This window comes from Delphinapterus leucas, chromosome 1 (genome assembly GCF_059928025.1).
Source record: "Delphinapterus leucas isolate spDelLeu-1000000601 "Yukka" chromosome 1, BTC_Dleu_Yukka2, whole genome shotgun sequence".
In the NCBI taxonomy this organism is placed as follows: Eukaryota; Metazoa; Chordata; class Mammalia; order Artiodactyla; family Monodontidae; genus Delphinapterus; species Delphinapterus leucas.
In genome coordinates, this window is record NC_143129.1 from 41,784,333 (window position 1) to 41,803,316 (window position 18,984).

The window sequence follows — 18,984 nt, forward strand, 5'->3', positions numbered from 1 at the left end:
TGTGTTGGCAGTGTCCCCAGAGGTCATGGAGCCCATGCCCCTCCAGTCAGCCATTCAGTCACAAATATTTATTGCGGGCCCTACTGAGCTGAAGTTCTTTGGGGACATAGTAAGATGGAGAAAACACAATTACTGCCCTAAGAGCTTAGAATGTACTTGAAAGGGTTATAGTTTAATGTGTGCAGCAGGCTGAGTGTTAAGAGATGTCAGAAAAAGGGGGCATCTACCAAGGGCTAGGAGTGATGGTTGAAATCTTGTTAATTCTCCACTCTGATTGGAAGCCTCTCATATTTTCAAACCTCCAGGAATGGAAATTCCACTTTTTCCAGGTCCACTGACCTCCTCCAGTAACTAATAGATCCTTTCTTGCAGCCTTCTTTGAGTCATAGTGTCACCTTTGGCCATGAAAAATGCTGGACCTTCCTTGGTCCAGTGATGGTCAGCCTTTGCTTCCCCAGATGGAGTCCCAGCTCCCCAAGCTTCCCTTCATACAGGCGGAGGAAGGAAGAGAAGAGGCTGGTATTCGGTCCTGGTTCTTTTTTCCATGGTGTCTGAGCGGCTTATCCTTCTATTCCTTGGGGTCCAGGGTCCCTCTCCGGGATACTCAGGCTGGCACGGAGAGGAGGAGAGTCATCTTGGAGCATCTTCCTTTCCACCTGGGGAAGCTGCTCTGGCTGGAGGCTCAGCTCCGGGAACTGTTTCATCTGAATCAAGGTGACCCCTGATGACCTTTCTGTCTCCTGAGCTGCACAGACACAGAGCACACTGTGAGCATCCTGGGCACTGAATTTGATTCCTTGAGAACCACCCTCACCCATCGCAATCCTCAAGGACTTCCTGACACAGAGGATTTGCAACTGAGCCCTTAGATCGGCAGGGATTGGGCCAGGCCTTTGGGGAGCTGGGTCTGAGAATCTTAGCCCCTTTGACTTGCTCCCAGAGCATCTCACCCTTTCTTCGCCAGATCTAAACGCCATGGAGCAGTCCCTTTAGGAATGTTTAACCCCGGGCCTGGTGCTTTAAGAGACTTCCAGCTGGGCCGTGCAGAGGGTACAAATGCAGTCTGGTTCCACATTTGGGCCCTGTACTCCGACCTGCTGTCAGGACTGTTCACGTGGTTCATATGACTACCAGCTGTCTTGCCGCCTTCTGAAGAGCTTCTCCTTAAGCTCTGGGATGCCATTGAGACATAAATACATAGACTACTTTCCCATTTGATTGATAAAGGAACCATGGCCAAGCTTGGTTAAGTGGCTCAGACTAGAATTTAGCACTTCTACATCCAGAGGTCCTGGTACCAACTCTGACCCCGACCCAGTCCTGAGGGTGTCAGATGGGAACAGGCGCTCCCCTCCCCGGCCTTGGGGTGACTTAAACTCCACTTACACCTCCTCTTTCTCCGGAGCTTCCTTTGCAGCAGAACAAGAGCCATCAGCATAAGCGGACACAGCACCGAAGAGACTGGAGTCAGCATCCGAGAGATGTTTTTCTCTTCCAGAGAAATACTGGAGTGGAAGCAGCAGGGGAGGGGATGGAAGTTGGAGCTGGGTAGGAGACTGAAGACCCTTTGGCCCTTGCCCCTCATTTTACAGATGAGAAGCTGAGGCCAAGGCAAGCTGACTGCCCGAATTCCCATGGAGGGTTAGTTGCCAAGCTGAGACTAGGTCCCCTGCCTTCCAGATCCCAAGCCCTGATCCTTTCCCTCCTCCACCAACGTGCAACAGTGGGCAAGAGAAGTGAGTGAGGGTCAGGGCATCTACGCTTGGCATTTGGCTTTGCCACAATCTGTCTTTGTAGCTTCAGTGAGTCACACCCCGACCTCGTCGGAGCTTGTTTCCTCATCTTTAAAAAAAAAAAGTCCCAACAGTCCCACCTAAATATTCCATTATTCTAGTGCTTATATTTTTGCTTGAAAATCACATGAAGATGCTCAGATAGCGTTCTCCCAGCAAGGACCCTTGAATGAGGGAGGATTCTGACTTTCATGTCCCTTATGCTTTACTGTCCTGAGGTTACAAAGGGAGAGGAGTAAGCAGACAGAGGGGGTCACAGAGGTTAGCTCACTGAGAAGCGTGCAAAGGGATGGAGCAGATGTGGAGTCCCAATGGAGAGGGCAGCCTGGGGGTTTACCTCTTCACTTGGGAGTCCTTGCCCAGGGGCCTGAAGGGCCTTGCTGCCAGGGCCTGGCTTGACGTCACTTGGGGACCACTGTCTCCAGCAGGGGTATCTAGGTCTCCTTCACTGCTTCCTTCCGCAGATGCCATCTCTATGCTGGTTGGCTCCAAGGTCCACACAACTGCAACTGGGGGGGTTCCTTCAACGGAGCCCAGGGCTTGTGGCTTAGAAACCGACATTTCTTCTTGGTGGGTTTCCCACATCCACTTACCTGAGACCAGGGTTGATGGCCTAATGGTCGCCATGACCTTCTCAGCTGTGTCTGGGGCTATTCTGACCCTCTCTGTTTCCTCTCTTTGCCTATCAGTCCCAGTAGTTGTTTCCCTCTCTCTTTCGCTGGCCCTAGTCCTGTTTGCTTCCAAACTTCTGGTGCTCCACACTCGATCACCTTCTGTTGTATTGGACACACCTCTGATGGCTGAAGCTGGACTCTGTGGAGTGGGGATGGTTGCCCAAATGGAACCCTCTAGCTGGCTGCCTGTTCCTGGAGCTACTACCCCAGTTGCTCCTGGGGTTTGTCTTCCCTTAGCTGAAGCTGTGGTTTTGCTGGTTCCTAGAGTCAGAGAAACTCTGTCCCATCCCGTCCCTTGTCTCTCTATAGTCTGCATAGTTCCTGGTGTCCGTCTGTTGGCCGCTGGCGATACTGTCACAAAGGATCCCGTGATGAGCTCGCCAGCAGCCACAGTGGCTGCGGGGACGGCTCTGGAAAGACCTGTGTGAACAGCAGAAGGAGACCAAATGAGAAGGCTATCCGGGCTGCCTACAGGACACCAGGCTGCAAAGGACACCAGGCTTGACATGTTTGCTCCATGGAATGCAACCTCACTAAGCAATGCAGTCTTTGGCCAATATATTGGATAAAATAAAAAATTGGGAAAACAAGATGTGTTCTCTAGTCTGTTGCCAATATTGACATTTTATGTCCCTATCTCCTTTTACGCCCACAAATTCTCTATCCAGCTGCCCCAGGACACCATGCTGTCCCCTTTCCCAGGGCCCACTTCCCTTCATGTACTGCTTTTCAAATAAGAAAAAAAGAAAACTCCAGTCACAGCAGAGCAGCCAATGTCAGCAGATGGTTAGATAGCAACATCTATTCAAACAAGTCCACTCTCTGGACTCCTGCCTGCCTGTGCCATCTCTCTGGTAGACCTGCCTTTCATAGCCTGGATGCCCTTCCTTGGACTCTGGGTACCTGACTCTAGATCAACTCTCCAGAACGAGCCACGCACGGCACTGGCCTGGTAGCTGTTGGATGTCTGCTGAGAGGCTCAGCCTTAGGAAGAGCTCAGTCTCCATTCTTCTGCTTTGCCTGTCTTATGTGCTCTGCATGTCTGAACAAAAAGACATCATGACCCTAAGAAGCCATGCCCTCCAATTCACCAGCTTCACTGAGCTCTCTTCAAATATATGTGCCACAGCTTTCAGGGGGAATTGGGTGAGATAGATTACGGGGATTCAGTTGGGACGTTTTCCCTAGTATCTACCTTCCCTCTGAAGGTGGTCTCCATCTGAAATAGAAGTCTATGTCTTAAAGTCCTTGCCTGACCCCAGCTTTTCATCATCACTCCCCTTGTGCTTAAAGCCCTCTTGGACCTCTGGGTCTTCTGTTGCCCCTTGCCCTTCCTAACATTCATGTCACCAAACTTGACCTGCCAGCCACCAACCCTTACCTGCAGAGATGGTCAGGTTCATGCTGAAGAATAGCATGTTGTTTGTGTTTCCAATGCCACAGCGGTAGTGCCCCACATCCTCCGGGGACAGCTGGGACAGCCTCACCACAAACAAGCCTCTTTGTGGGAAGTCTGTTAGGGCCACACGGCCACGGTAGCGAAGGTGAGTGTAGTGGTTGGTGGACACGATGGTGTGGCAGACCCACGTCAGGGGTCTTAGGCGGCACCAGTACTTCCTCTGGTGGCTGTTGATGGGCAAGGGTGGGTAATGGCACCGGATGGTGACAGCTCCCCCAGGCTCCCCAGACACCAGCCTCGGGCCCTTCAACGCATTTGCAGCTGCAGGCAGAGAAAAAAAAAGTCCGGAGCAAGAGTGCTGAATTTGTCACTGTTTGGGGAGCTATGAGCTCCAAACTCTGCCAGAATTAGGGAACAGGTCAGAAAATGCCTCCGTGAAAGTGAAGCTAGAAAGAATCAATATAGAAATGTCAGAGCTTAGCCACTAGGTCAGGAGTAGCTCCAAGGTATGAAATGGAGCTGTGTCCAAGGCCCCATGGAGAGATGAAAATGCATCAATAATCTTACCACTATTTAGCTAACCACTATTGAGCTTGTCATGTGCAGGTGTTCTTGCACATGTCTGTCCAAAGCCTGGATTCATGCCACTGTGCTCCAGTGCAGGTGTTTTTTAAAAAATGTTTAAGAAGCTGCCATCTAAGCACCTGTAAGAAGGCCAAGGCAAGAGCTGACAGAAGGGTTGTGGTTTATTTGCATAGAATGTAAAAGAGAGATGCTAAAACAACAAGGTCCTACTGTATAGCACGGGGAACTATATCCAATATCCTGTGATAAACCATAACGGAAAACAATATGAGAAAGAATATGTATATGCATAACTGAATCACTTTGCTGTACAGCGGAAATTAACACAACATTGAAAATCAACTCTACTTCAATAATTTTTTTTTTAAAAGAGGGATGTTAAATAGTAAAAAGAGATGAGTGTGACTTCTGCTGAAAGGAGAGGGTGCTGGAAGCACAGGAATCCTGCTCTGCTGGGTGGATAACTCCCCAGACCGTCGTTTTCAAAAACATACATACTGCTCCCTTCTCTAGAAATGGAAATAACCAAGCGTCACTGTCAAAGCACAGCAGAATTTTGAATACGTCTGCTTTGGGGGTAGGCGTGAATCACAGCTGAAGCACAGTCTATGGTCCTTTTACTGATTTAAATTTGATCCAATGCAAGCAGAAGCAAAGTTTACTCTTTCTCTCACTGCCTCTTCCTACTAGCTCTGGGATGTCCCTCCTTGATGAAATCTCAGACATAATTTCAAGTATAGTAGCTTCCATAGTCTCGCTTGGATAGGAAGATGTCCAGCCCAGTGACTGCTGCAACTCCAGCCTCTTATCCAACTGAAGCCTTTTCCAATTTCCCAGCTACACTTGGAGGCCTGATGTGGGGGAGGGGGACAGGTCGGGGTCTCTTGCTTTGCTCGACCCCTTCCCCTACTCAGAACTGCTCTGGGGCCCCTCTGGGATTGTGTGTGGAGGGGAGAGACGAGAGTTGAATGGAAAGTCGTGATCTGCTGGTGGCGCCCTCCGGGCATGGCAGACGTCCAGAGCTGGGTCCTTCCCTTTTGCCTCCCAGATCGCTTGTCCGTGGCCTCTGGCTGCAGTTCCCTCTTGGTAAAAAACTGCCTCTCCTCCTGCTGGGCTTTTATGACTCCTCCACGACCAAGCCTAGGACTTCTGGCCACGTGCCCCTCTCGTGGTTACAATCCCTTCTGGGTAGACCTCTTGGTAGAGGCACTGGGACAGCTCCTTTCTGTGGAACCTACATCACATTTGGCCCCAGGAAACACACTTTGTCCTGCTGTCAGGGGAAATCTGGGACATACAGCAAGCTTGTTGAGTGGCGTCCTAGAAGTTCCTTCTCTTGCTTGGCTTAAAGTGAGGAGGAGGTGATCCGCCTTGTCCCACAGGGGCAGGTGGTGGAGAGCAGAGCACGCTGTCTGTCTCCAAAGAGCTCTTCTCTTCTACCTCTGATGATTCTCCAGGAGACTACATGGTGGGCTATTTCTGGAACAACTAGCCTTGCCATCTCTCTCCATAGTCCTGCCCAGGTGGTTCTACATTTTGTTTTAGGATGTGGGTGCCTGGCATCTATCAATTTGTTCTATGTCTTCAGCACCTCTGAATCCAAGAAAGTTTCATCCTGTTGCCAGGACTGGCTACATAATTTGCAGGGTCCAGTGCAAAATAAAAATGGAGGATCCCTTATTCAAAAGTTACTAAGGATTTCACTATGGCAACAGTAGAGCATTAAACCAAGCACCTTCTGAATGGGGTCCTGTGTGACTGCACAGGGCACATGCCCATAAAGCTGACCTTGCCTGTTGCATATGTCTGAGGTCTCATTATAGGAAGAGTCAAGGCCGTAAATGTTAGGGATAAATCAATACTCATTGTAGGTTTAATTAAGCGACACACCACAACTATGCCAGTATTGATAAAGTTAAATGGCAACTCATCATTAAAAAGCAAGAATCTGGGCTTCCCTGGTGGCGCAGTGGTTGAGAGTCCGCCTGCCGATGCAGGGGACACGGGTTTGTGCCCCAGTCTGGGAAGATCCCACATGCAGCAGAGCGGCTGGGCCCGTGAGCCATGGACACTGAGCCTGCGCGTCCAGAGCCTGTGCTCCGCAACGGGAGAGGCCACAACAGTGAGAGGCCCATGTACTGCCCCCCACCCAAAAAAAAACCAAAAAGCAAACAACAAAAAAAGTAAGCATCTTCGTAATGACAAACAAGGACCACCTCAGGATGACAGTGATGGTGCTCTGATAAAGTGCTCACACCTCGTATTTCAGGAGTCTGCATGTGGTCTACGTGTGACGCAGGCAAGGGATTAAGGAGCCCCATTAAGCGGTGGACGGGCTGCTCTGACTTTGCAGCTGAGAGCTGATTAGGAACCCTTAGTCAACTTTTGCAATAAACATTTTTCTCTTTTATAAATGCCAAGTGTCACTTACCCTTAAGAGCTTAATCGCTGGATGACTAGTAGCTCTTGGTTATATATCATAAAGGTTTTTGGAATTTAGTACTGGTTGCCTGTGAGAATTAAAGAAAGGGCTGGCATTTTAGGATCAATGTGGTGCCTGCCAGGGGTCCCTTCGGTGGAGGTGGTGCCCCTGCTCTCATTCACCCGTCATCTCCCAGCAGCTGTCCACTGTACAGCTTCAGGCAGGGATGGGCGAGGGAGGCCTGCACTGGAGCTTGACTGGAGGCCATGGACTGGAGCTTGACCTGGTCTGAGGAAGCGCAAAAGGCCTGTGACACGAACAGGGAGAGCAGGGCTGGTGCCTGGGATGGATCACTCCTCTCTCCAGCAAAGGGGTGAGAAAACCGGGAGTGTCTCCTTGGCCCAGAGGGTGGGCCCGGAGGGCAGAGAGCCATCCCACAGCCACGTGAGACAGGGTCTTCCGTGTGGAGGGGCCAAAGCAGAACCTGGGGCACAGGGAGGAGATGGGCCCTCGAGGGATCCACAGAGGTATCCACAAGAGGAGGAGCCAGCTCTAGAGCCCTGCCAGGCCAGAGAGTTCCAAGCCATCCCATCAAGTAAGAGCTGCCTGGCTCCTGCTGTCCTCCCACCTGCTGCTGTGACCCTACTGGCGTCCCCAGTGCCAGCTGCCTCGGCGGGGAGGAGAAAGAGCAGAGGAGAAGGGAGAAGGCAGGCCCCAGAGCCCTCCCTGCCTTCCTGACTGCGGGCCGTGGGTGATGAGGGGGCAAATTTCTGAATGAAGTTTAAATTGCTGACCAAAATATTTAACCCGCCACTTACAATGATCAAATTAGAACATCTGAGACTTAAAGGAATTAGGTTAAGACTCTTATATGTTCAGAGAAAAATCATGGGCCTGCCTGAGTTTTCATCTGGGGGCCGGGGAAGCTTGCTCCTACTGAAAAATTTTAAAGGGGGCATTGGGAGATGAAAATAAAGAAGTGATGTGATTATATCACAGAGGGTTCTCGCCCAGAGATAAGCTACCTTTGATTCATTAAAATTCTGATTTGTTTGTAAGACAAACACAACTGTTAATCCCTTTTTTGTATTATCATAGCATTTATTTATTCATTTATTCTTTCGACGATTATTTGTTAAGCATCTACTTGGGTACCAGACACTCTAAGCACATACTCACTACATTCCTCAATGGCTCTCCATTACCATCAACATAAAACCAGATACCACAGCATGGAGACAGGATGATTGGTCCTCTGAGCCTGATCAGCACACCAGCCTGTCAGGACGTACAGAGCAAGAATTCTGTCTTTCATCCATGTGTCCCTAGTGCCTGGCACATGGTAGGCCCTCCATAAGTATGTGTTGACTAAATAAGTAAATGCGTAGATGTAGTATTTACCCATCTGGTTTCTTTGTAGACTCTGCACTCTTTGGAGTAGGTCAGGGTTTTTATGTCCCTAGTACTGGGTCTGCCACTTGAGCGTTTTTAGAATGAGTGGAAATAGAGCGGTGCTACCTCTGGCTTTTGCACACCCTGGAACCCATATCTTGCAAATGCAGCCAACATTCAGTCATCAACTTGAATGGAAGAGAGTAGAGACAGATCAAAACTGTGAATATTCCAGCAATCATCAAGTCAGACATATGCCCCCTCATGTGAGCTCTCACCTCCCTCATTCACTCTGACCCGGATCTGACCACTCCCTGGATCCAAAGCCATGCGGATGTCCAAACTACGGTGCGGGTACTGAATGCTGCTGAGGTGCCCGTCAGGCATGTCTGCAGCCTGGAAGGCTTGGGTCTGGGTGTACAAGCTCTGAAGCTGGGCTGTCTGGGACTCACCCTGCAGCAGGCACAGCATGAGGAGGACGGGCATTTTCCATCCTGCCCTCTGGTTGCTGACCTGCAAAAAAAAACACTGTAGATGAAGAGGCCTGAGAGGAGACGAGTGAGAAGCTGGGCGAGCAGCCCTGGGACCTGGGCAAGCACCTTCTCACTCTGGGATCTTGGTTTGCTCAGTGCTGGGGCTGGATCAGCTCCACCTAAGAGCAGGATGTACCTGCCCTCTGAGAGAAGCACAGCTCCATCCTTACGGCCCTCAACACGCACATTTGGCCTGGGTCACTGCCACCAAGACTAAAAAACTCCCTCTGGGGGATTCCAGCCCCGGCACTCACCTGCCAGCACGGAGCTCTGGATTTGGGGCAGCATTGCGTAGTGGAAAGACCCCAAGCTAGAAGTTTAAAACTTAGCTGGAATTGTGGGATCCTGGAAAGGTTACTCAGTCTTGGGGATCAGCTTCCTCTCCAGGGGGAATGAGAATCTGTATGGGGCTGTTGTACCAGTTACGTGAGACTGTGTTAGAAGAGTCACCAGCAGGCCTGGTACTGAGTCGCTCGCTTCCCCTTCTCTTTTGCAGAAGGAGAATTGCTTCCTTCAAGGGAAGCTTTCTATCTCACTGGTAGTGTGCCTCCAGTCAATAATAGGAGTAAATTAACTCTCAGGCCAAGTAGTTTTCTGCCCAAGGGTCCTATTTTGTTTCTTCTCCACAATTTCTAGAAAGCCCTCCCTGGCCCCCAGTCCACACTGATTTTCCCCTGCTCTGGTCTCTCTCACTGGCCTGGGGAGCTCCTTGAGGGGAGGACTTTGAGCCTCCAGGCTCTGAAACAGGATCTAGCCCGGTGTAGGTGCCCAAGGCACAGCTATTGTGAACAAGAACCTTCCACACTTTTGCCAGACACCATGCTGACCACTACTCAATGGCCTTCTGTTGCTTGCTAATTAAAAAGGCAGGGATGGTACATTATACTTCATTTGTAGTTCCCACAGGGTTTTCATGGATGCTTTTTGAGTGACTAAAAATCTCTTCTTTGAATCTATCTACTGTCTGCAGTTCCTGGGACCTGTGGACTTTTTTTTCTAAAGAAAGCAAAATTAAGTTAGCCATAGTTTTCTCCTTCCAATGCTAATACATGTCTCGCTAATGTTAAGAACAGGCTCTTAACAGTCAATGGTCTGGTCCCCTCCCCCCCATATAACTAGACAAAGCCACACAAGGCCACTGGCCAGTCTGGGCTGTGGGCTAAAGGGGGAGAAAAGGGAACAAGGTGAGGAGGAGAGGGGGAAAGCAGAGGAAGTAGGAGAAGGGGAAAGGAAAGGTAAGGTGAGAGTTGAAAGAAAGGAGAGAGGAGAGAGGAGAGAAGGAGATAGAGTCCATGGTTGGCCCTGTAATGCAAGCTGTCGACTCAGGGTGGCTCTGCCTAGCCACCTCCACTAAAGCCTCTGCCTGCTCTAGCCAGGTAGGGCCCCCAGAGTGGCCAGATCTGGAAAAGTCCACGGGTTCCTTCTGCTTCCTGTGCCCTCCCCCTAGAATCTCCCGGGTCTTGGGCACCATCATGGCAGCCTCAGGCCCTCCCTGCCCTCCAGAGCTGCTGGTTTCCTGCCTGCACCTGGAGGCTTTCCCAGGTGTGCCTGCAGCTAATCTTTTGTTTGATTAATATTCACCAGGTCCAGGCTAATTCTGAGGCTGGTGCCCAGGTTCCCCCAGGTGAGTTTTTCAAAAGTGCTAAGTGCTGACACAGCACATGCTGGGGCCAAAGTCTGCACTGTCCTGCTGGGGTTCTCTGAAGTGTGCACCAGTGGGTGCAGCTATCTCTTGGCTTCAGGAGCAAAAGCCGCCTCTGAGGGGCAATGAGGAAGCACAAGGTGTGAGATAAAATGCCTCCAAGGAGTTACCGGCCTTGACTAGAGGCTGCAAGGATAACATTCAACGGAAAGTCTCCAAGTTATCCACCTGCCGATAACCTTCAGAAGACCTCTCTCCAGGAGACAGGGAGCCCCAACTCAGTAGCTTGGGGCCACAGGCCTCTGTGGTAGTGCACAGCATTCTAGGGGACAAGGGCACATTGGGGAATTCTCTTGTCCCTCAGTCCTGCTGAGAAGGGATCTATCCCATCTTCAGCACAGGCTGGTGTATAACTCCCCAAATCCCTACTGGCCCCCTGAGCCCCACTTCTCTCCTATGCCCGCATCCCCGTGGCAGCAGACAAGAAAGGAAGGAGGCAGATGTAGAGGGAAGAGCACAGAACAAGGATTCAGGAGGTTCCACATTGCCCATGGCAATGACCTTGAGCAATGCCTCTTTCGTCTCCACTGCAACACAAGAGCTTTGACTGCAAGAGGTCCATATGCTTCCTTCTCCTTCTTAATATTAGTTGGTTCTAAATCCCTCAGGGGGCTGTAAGGAGTCATGCACTCTGTGGGAGGGAGAGTGGGGGTTAGCAGAAGAGCAGGGAGGTAGGAGGGAGATGCTGGCCTGAACTCCAGAATCCTTCCCTGGCCCCTGGGAGCGAGGCCAGGCTGCTCTGGGATGGCCGCTGCTGCAACTCACCACCCACATCCAGAGACAAGCCCCCAACCTCTCGGGGGAAAGCCTCACCACACCTTTTGTTCTCCGGGCTTAGCTGGGGATTCTCCATCCATCTCTGTCCAGAAATAAAATCTACTTGGACTTCTTCTGTTTTTGATATGCTGGTGATTGGACGCCTTCTAGTTTCTTTTCTTTAAACCTTGAGGCTGAGTTGGCTGTCTGATGTGACGGAAGGCAGCTGGAGTTAGCCCTGGAAGATGGAGGGATGAGGTATAGCCCTGCCACTCACCTCTCCACACTCCCATCAAGTCACTTCACGCTGGATCTTGGCTTTTATTTCGTATAAAGAGGGAGCCAGTCCAGGTCCCTTGTTGTTCTTACTGTCACTTATCCCTGCAGAACTTTTCCAGGGGTGATGACAGTGGCTTCAAGGGAAACACACTGACCCACATCCTTCTACCTCTCATTTCCCCTCCAGTCCAGGGTCCCAGACTTTTTAGGATGCCCCAGATCAGCCAGCCCATTCAGACCTCTCCCGGGTAAGTGATGCAACAACATATGGCAGAAGAGAAAATTCAGGAGAGGAATTCCCCTGCTTTCTGGCTGGCATCTTGTTCCTCCTAGCTGGCTGGGCCCCTTCAATTTCCATGGGGAGGCAGTTTGGGTCCCTGACTCCAGTTCAACTGCATGCCTGGTAGTTACCAGCTCATGCCCTGGACAAAGCACAATAGAGTAAATGAGATGATCTCCATGGAGAAAGAACACTGACAAGTGTGGCTTATCCAGATGGATGACACACTTCAAAAGTATCCCAATAAAGCAGCCGCATAGCACAGGGAGATCAGCTCGGTGCTTTGTGACCGCCTGGAGGGGTGGGATAGGGAGGGTGGGAGGGAGGGAGACGCAAGAGGGAAGAGATATGGGAACATATGTATATGTATAGCTGATTCATTTTGTTGTAAAACAGAAACTAACACACCATTGTAAAGCAATTATACGAGAAAAAAAAGATAGAATTTTATTTTAAAATAATTCATTAAAACTCCATTATTTAAAGAAAAAAAATCCCAATATTTCCCTTTGGAAGACATTTCATGGATGGGATTTTTTCCTTGTAGAAGATATAATTTGCCTGCCTCTGTTGGTTTTAAACTGACATCAAAACGGAAGGCATAGGGGCTTCCCTGGTGGTGCAGTGGTTAAGAGTCCGCCTGCAAATGCAGGGGACATGGGTTCGAGCCCTGGTCCGGGAAGATCGCACATGCCACGGGGCAACTGAGCCCATGCGCCACAACGACTGAGCCTGTGCTCTAGAGCCCGCGAGCCACAACTACTGAGCCCGTGTGCCACAGCTACTGAAGCCCACGTGCCTAGAGCCCAGTGCTCCGCAACAAGAGAAGCCACTGCAATAAGTCTACATGCCACAATGAAGGGTAGCCCCCACTTGCTGCAACTAGAGAAAGCCCGCGTGCAGCAACAAAGACCCAACACAGCCAAAAATAGAATAAAATAAATAAATTTATATAAAAACAAACAAACAAAAAAATGGCAGACGTACCCCAAGCACTCAACAAGGAAGGGGTTCCAGAGGATACATGTGCTGCAGACTACAGTTAAAGACTCTCACCAGGACCCCCTTGAGCCAATTAGAAATGACACTTCTTCCTTAAGAAAAATAAATTTAGTTGGTATATTGTTGCATAACTTGGATAGCCATTGGGGCAGTATGTATTACCTATGCTTTCCCCCTTCCAGGTTTGCAGACAGGGTAAGGGTAGGAATTGAGCCACTGAAAGCAATAGGAGAGGAAAAGAAACACCACCATGGGATGACTGGAATATGGCTGGGACAAGACTGTCTCGTGCATCCATGCATGCCAGTGTCCTTGTGCACAGCTGTGTGTACTGCTGTCCCAGGACTTGGTCATGAGCTCCAGATCTTCACAAATACCTAGGGCCTCCCATGTAAGTTTGAACACACTACAGTGTGGATGGCATCCCCTTAGGCGTGGCATGCTGGAGCAGTGTACAACCTGAAGAGCTGTACATGGTGGTCCTGCCTTCAGAGGCTTATCCCCAGGTTTGAATGATCTCTGTGCAGGTGGTAGAGAGGGTTGATGCCTGGCTAGATCCTCCCCTCCCAGCTCCCCAGAGAGCAGTATAGCCTCATGGTTGATCTCACAGACTTTGGAGTCAGGCTCCCTCCAAATTAATATCCCAGTTGTACTTTTTGCTGGGAAAGTGATATGGGTCAGATTACTTATCTTCTTTAAACTTCATTTTCCTAATCTGTAAAACAGGAGAATAATAGCACCTACCTTATAAAGTTCGTACGCGAATTAAGTGTGATAATCCATGTAACTCAAAGTGCATAACCTGCAGTAAATTCTCAATAAATATTATCTGATAGTATTAATAGCTTAGCTTATAGCAACAGGGAGCAAGTGTCTTAAAGACTATTTGATTAGTAAAGACGTTAAGTTATAAAGTCCAGTTAGTTTGGAAAGCATGGGCCAGCTTTCAGAGCACTGGTCCAGAGCCAAGCTGGTCCCCTCTCTGAAGATTTATGGGGGTGAAAACGGTACTGGCTACTTCTCTTGGGAACATAACTGAATTCTCCTGCCCAGCACAAAGCCACAGGTGGCCTCTTTACACAGGTTTATGACACTGGGACCTTCTGTTTACAGGGCCCAGACTCCAGAAAAAGGCAAAATAATACTTAGACCAAATGTCACATCTGGGAAGAGCTTTATCCACTCTCTGACCCCCCACCTCCAACCTCCAATCCCAGTTGTAGCAAAGGATTTTATTTGCTCAGTAGACACAGCAGAGGGAAAATCAGCAAACAGAATGCTAACCAATGCAAGAAAAGTCATTTGTGCTGAAACAATCTGTATTGATCTCTTTCCTCTCCAAAACATGTTTTCTAATGAATAAGAGCAATGTATAGAGATGTTTTATGCTTCCATGTCGCCGGTGGTCAAGACTTACATTCCTCCTTACACATCACTGCAAATTTTTCTGCTTCCTCTACCCACACATGTAAGCTTTTTTCTATCCTTGTTATTTACTGGAGAGACACATCCTTCCTCCCCCTCCCTCAGCCAAGCTCTGGTCAGAATACTGAAGGCTGAAGAAAACGTTGTTTTAAAACACTTGGATTACTACAAGTTCTTTATCACTTCCTTAGAAACTCATAGAGGGGACTTCCCTGGTGGTGCAGTGCTTAAGAATCTGCCTGCCAATGAAGAGGACATGGGTTCTAGTCCTGGCCCAGGAAGATCCCACATGCCGCGGAGCAACTAAGCCTGTGAGCTACAACTACTGAGCCTGCGCTCTAGAGCTCGTGTGCCGCAACTACTGAGCCCACGTGCCACTACTACTGAAGCCCGTGCACCTAGAGCCCACGCTCCACAAGAGAAGCCACCTCAATGAGCAAGCCTGTGCACTGCAACAAAGAGTAGCTCCTGCTCACCACAACTGGAGAAAGCCTGCGCACAGCAACGAAGGCCCAACATAGCCAAAAATAAATAATTTTTTTAAAAAAAGAAACTCATAGAGGAAGGTGAACTATGCAACTTGTCACTCCTCCAAATGATAACAGAAGAAAGTAATTGTATAGAACAAATAATCGTTTTATAATGCCATTAGCAGGCTTTTACAACTCCAACCATCATTTGGCTGATAGCAAAGATTACGATCCAGCAACATTCACACCTTCCAAACACAGAAGACGTTTGTTCTGGAGGCAGCCAGGAGAGCTCTGAGATGGTTAAGTTCCTGCTGGTAAAAGCACAGAGTAAAGAATCCCAGGATATTATTTCATAGATCATAGGAGTATACATACAGCCTAAGACCTTAGCTGAAACTCATCTCAGGACGTTGGTATAGATCAGTGTGAGAAAACATGCTCCACAGCTCTTAGCATAACCTTTCTGGAGTGACTTGAGTCTGGAGATTAAAACAAATATATTTCTTACTGGTTGGGATTATTTGCTTATGATGCTATTTGTAATAGACATTATCCTGTGATGACGAATCACTGGCCCTTGCAGGATGGAAGGGGCTCCAAATAATTAACTTGCTGTGGAGGACCAATTGGTCTCCCCGAGGAATCGTGCTGCACGGGGGACTTGGTGTTCAGCTCTGTTGCTGGCAGGTTGGACACTCGTTAGCAGCAGTGCTAAACTCAGCCTTGGTTAGTGGGAGCCCAGGCTGTTCTTGGGAGTCCACTTCTCTCTTGTGTCCATTGTACCAGCACCACGGTGGCCAATGCCTGGAATTGGCTGATGCCAGATGGCCAAATCATTCTGTCTGCTTGGTAATTTAGTGCCTCTTCCATGGTGGATACTTTCTAGTGGGCATTAGCCTATGATGATACAAAGAGCTTCACACTTCATACAGCTCCCTTGTCCAACCATGTGTCTTTAACCAATCTTTCAATCTTTCTCTATCAAGGCCTCCGTCTATATTCTAACATCAGGCCGTTTTCCCTTTAACACAGAGAAGGTGCACTGCCTAAAGTTCTACTTCCTGGAAGGACTTTCTCTTGCTCTCTCTGCTTTGCAAGGCCACTCCTTGTAACACAACTACTGGTTACTTTCAACTCGAACCCGCATATCAAACCAACTCATCTATAAACAAAGCCTGGGTTTTGTGTGCTCTTGTGTGGCCCCTTATGGAGGGGCACTGGTGCAGCAGTGGTCGTGGAGATGAGGGACAGGCTACTTGATCATGCAGCCTGCTTGTGTCCTCAAGCCCTTATTGTGCTTGGTCCCAGCTGTACCACTTCCCATTTATTCTGAGTTGCTGCTGGCATACTTGACCTTATGACTTAGTAGGTGTAATAGCTGTCAGTTCACGATGGGCAGTTCCACATGCATATTCATCTGGGGTCCTGTGTTCAGGTGTTACGTCTCTCCCAGGGCCCAGTATCACGCTAGCAGTTGTTTTTCAAAAGACACATGATTCTCCCTTGCAGGTGGCATGGCCTTGCCAAACAACCACAGGGGACTATGTGACCAGGCTGTGATTCTCCCACTGGGGCTTGTCATAAGCTCCACATAGCATCTTTTCCCAACACCTCTACCTCTAATATTAAGTGGCAGGACTGCTTCCATCTCAGCCTGGACCTGCTGCCAAGGTCCTGGATGTGGACCCTGATCTGGGCCCCGCTCAGAGGTAGAAGCATTTCATGCTGTCTGGTGTATGGGCTAGAGCAGTATTTTTATGTGGAGGGTATGCTGCCTCCAGAACCAAAGAAGCTTGTCAAATACGCTGCTTCCTTCATTGCGGTGGAAGGTACAAGATATAATATCTTGTCTTTCACTTGGGATGGGAGTTCCTGGCTGGCCCCTGATCACTGGACCCCTAAAAACATCGCTGATGTGGCGGTCCCCTGGAACTTCCATGAGGTTTTCCTCCCATCCTCTGAGGCATGTGTGTCTTACTGGGGCCTCCAACATTCTAGGTGCATCTTGCTCACCTGGCCTGATTAGCATAATACCATCAATAAATAATGGATCGATGTGACATTCTTTAGGATGTCCAGATGGTCCAGATCCCTTTGGACTATATTATGACATAGGGCAGAGGAGTTAACATAGCCTTGGGGACAAAATTGTAAACCTATGTTGTTATTCACCCGTATAAGTGCAAATGGTCTCTAATCCTTTCCTCTGAAGGGAATAGCAAAGAATGCATTCACCAGACCAAGCCTTCATACTATGTGCCAGAGGCCAGGTCAAATCTGCTGTGGTAGATAAACAGATACAGTGGCTGGAATTGGGGCTACTATTTGGTTGAGTTTGCAGTAGTTTATTGTCATCCTCCAGGCTCCACTAGGTTTCTGAAGGGGTCAACTGTTGAACTGAATAGTGACATTATGGGAACTGCCACTCTGCATCCTTTAGATCCTTAAGGGTGGTACAAATGTCAACAGTTCCTCCCTACCATGCAATAATATTTTGTATTTATTATCTTGGCTGAGGATGTGCCAGTTTCACAAGCTTCCATGTGGCTTTCCCTACTATGATAGCTCTTACCCACAAGCCTAAGACCCAATGATTCAGCTAAAAAGCATGTCAACCCCAGTTACACATTCAGGGACTGGAGAAATTACCACCGGGTATATCTGCAGACCCAGTGGGCACACTGTAAACCAGACCTTGGCAGGGACTTTAGTCATTACCCATATATCCCACTAGTTAGAACAGGGGGCTGTGATGATGCTTTGGTTCTCTGGGTATCATGTCAGCTCAGAGTCGGTGTCCAATAGTCCTTAGAACATTTGGGGGTCCCCTTCCCCCAGTTACCCAATCAAACAACTGTGGGTCCCTTTGGGAAGGACTTACGGAATCATGACTCTGTATGTTTGGTGTTGTAGGTTTTTCCCTTTTTTTTTCTCTTCGGGACCTGGCTGAATCCGAGTCTGACATTTTATTGGGGTTGCTGCCCTTAGACTCCTTGTCATCCATCCTTGACTTCTTCTAATGATACAAGCTAAGAAACACCCTTGTTGGTTGAGTGTTTATTTTGCCTCTAAAGACACCATATTCTTTTTTTTTGCAGTACGCGGGCCTCTCACCGTTGTGGCCTCTCCCGTTGCGGAGCACAGGCTCCAGACGCGCAGGCTCAGCGGCCATGGCTCACGGGCCCAGCCGCTCCGCGGCATGTGGGATCTTCCCGGACTGGGGCACGAACCCGCGTCCCCTGCATTGGCAGGCAGACTCTCAACCACTGCTTCACCAGGGAAGCCCCAGTTTCTTCACCTACCTTTCCTACCAGCAGCCTGGCTTACAGAGGAGAGCCCCTCTCGATCTTTTTGGTGATGCTGGTGTCTTTCTCACTAGCTCATTTCTTTTAGCTTTTGTGAATGGTGCATTCGCCGGGCCTTCTCATGGAACAGAATCATCTGGTAAGTCTTCCAGCCTTATAGAACATCCTCTCTAGCATGATCCCTTCCTGAACCTTTTCATCTCTTCTACCACTGCCTGCTGGGGCAGCTCTGGCATTTCAGCTGCATCTGGCTTGGGTCATCAATTTTTCCATGCTTCTAGGAGCCGTTGGAACAGTGAGGACTTCCTGAAGTCCTTGCCAGGGTGTTAACTCTTGTATCCTTGGAGAGCGCTCCCCAAACAAGAAACTCTTCCATAGCTTTTCTTATGTTTCAGCCCCCTTGGTTCAGCAGCTTCAGAATCCAGTCCCATGTGAAATCCTCTGACTTTTGCTCGTTCATGCTGGCTGGGACTTGCAGCTCATTTGAGGTCTATTCCCTTTCTTCCATTATCAGGCTCAGTATATCCCAGCTGGGCGATGCTGGGACTTACCTCTCATTAGAAGCCTAGTTACTAGAAAAGTAGATGGTGGGGAGAGGTCTCTGTAGTGTCTTCAAGCAAGGAGGGGGTGGTGGGGTTTGGGAGGTAGAGAAAGCGGTGCTAGTTCTTAATAGGGAGAGGTGGATCAATTCTGCACACTCTGAGAGTTTAGAAGAAGCTGAGACTTAAAATTTTGGAGGGGTCATCCACCAGATGTCCCATCTCAAGCTCCCGGGTCCCATCTCCCCCACAAATGTCTCCATGCTCTTTGGACTTAAGCTTGTATACGTGTAGGAAACAGAAAGGGCAGGTTCGGCTTTCCTTTACAGAAAGAATGTTGTGTTACTTGTCCAACTTGCCCGAAATCCCGCAGAAGCTGATAACAGGAGCCTCCCAAGGGCCATTTCCTCACCAAATATTGAAAC

At 49.1% G+C, this 18,984-nt stretch overlaps 1 protein-coding gene across 1 annotated transcript; it reads right to left on the reverse strand.

The window, feature by feature from the left end:
- Positions 1–551: 551 nt before the first annotated feature.
- On the reverse strand, positions 552–9,086 carry FCAMR (Fc alpha and mu receptor). The gene is made up of 6 exons (XM_089919910.1): positions 9,053–9,086; positions 8,718–8,852; positions 3,849–4,187; positions 2,131–2,887; positions 1,387–1,505; positions 552–745 (listed from the first exon to the last, which is right to left on the reverse strand). The coding sequence occupies exons 1-6, from the start codon at positions 9,084–9,086 to the stop codon at positions 561–563; spliced, it is 1,569 nt and encodes a 522-aa protein (XP_089776036.1). The 3' UTR covers positions 552–560.
- Between the last annotated feature and the right edge of the window lie 9,898 nt (positions 9,087–18,984).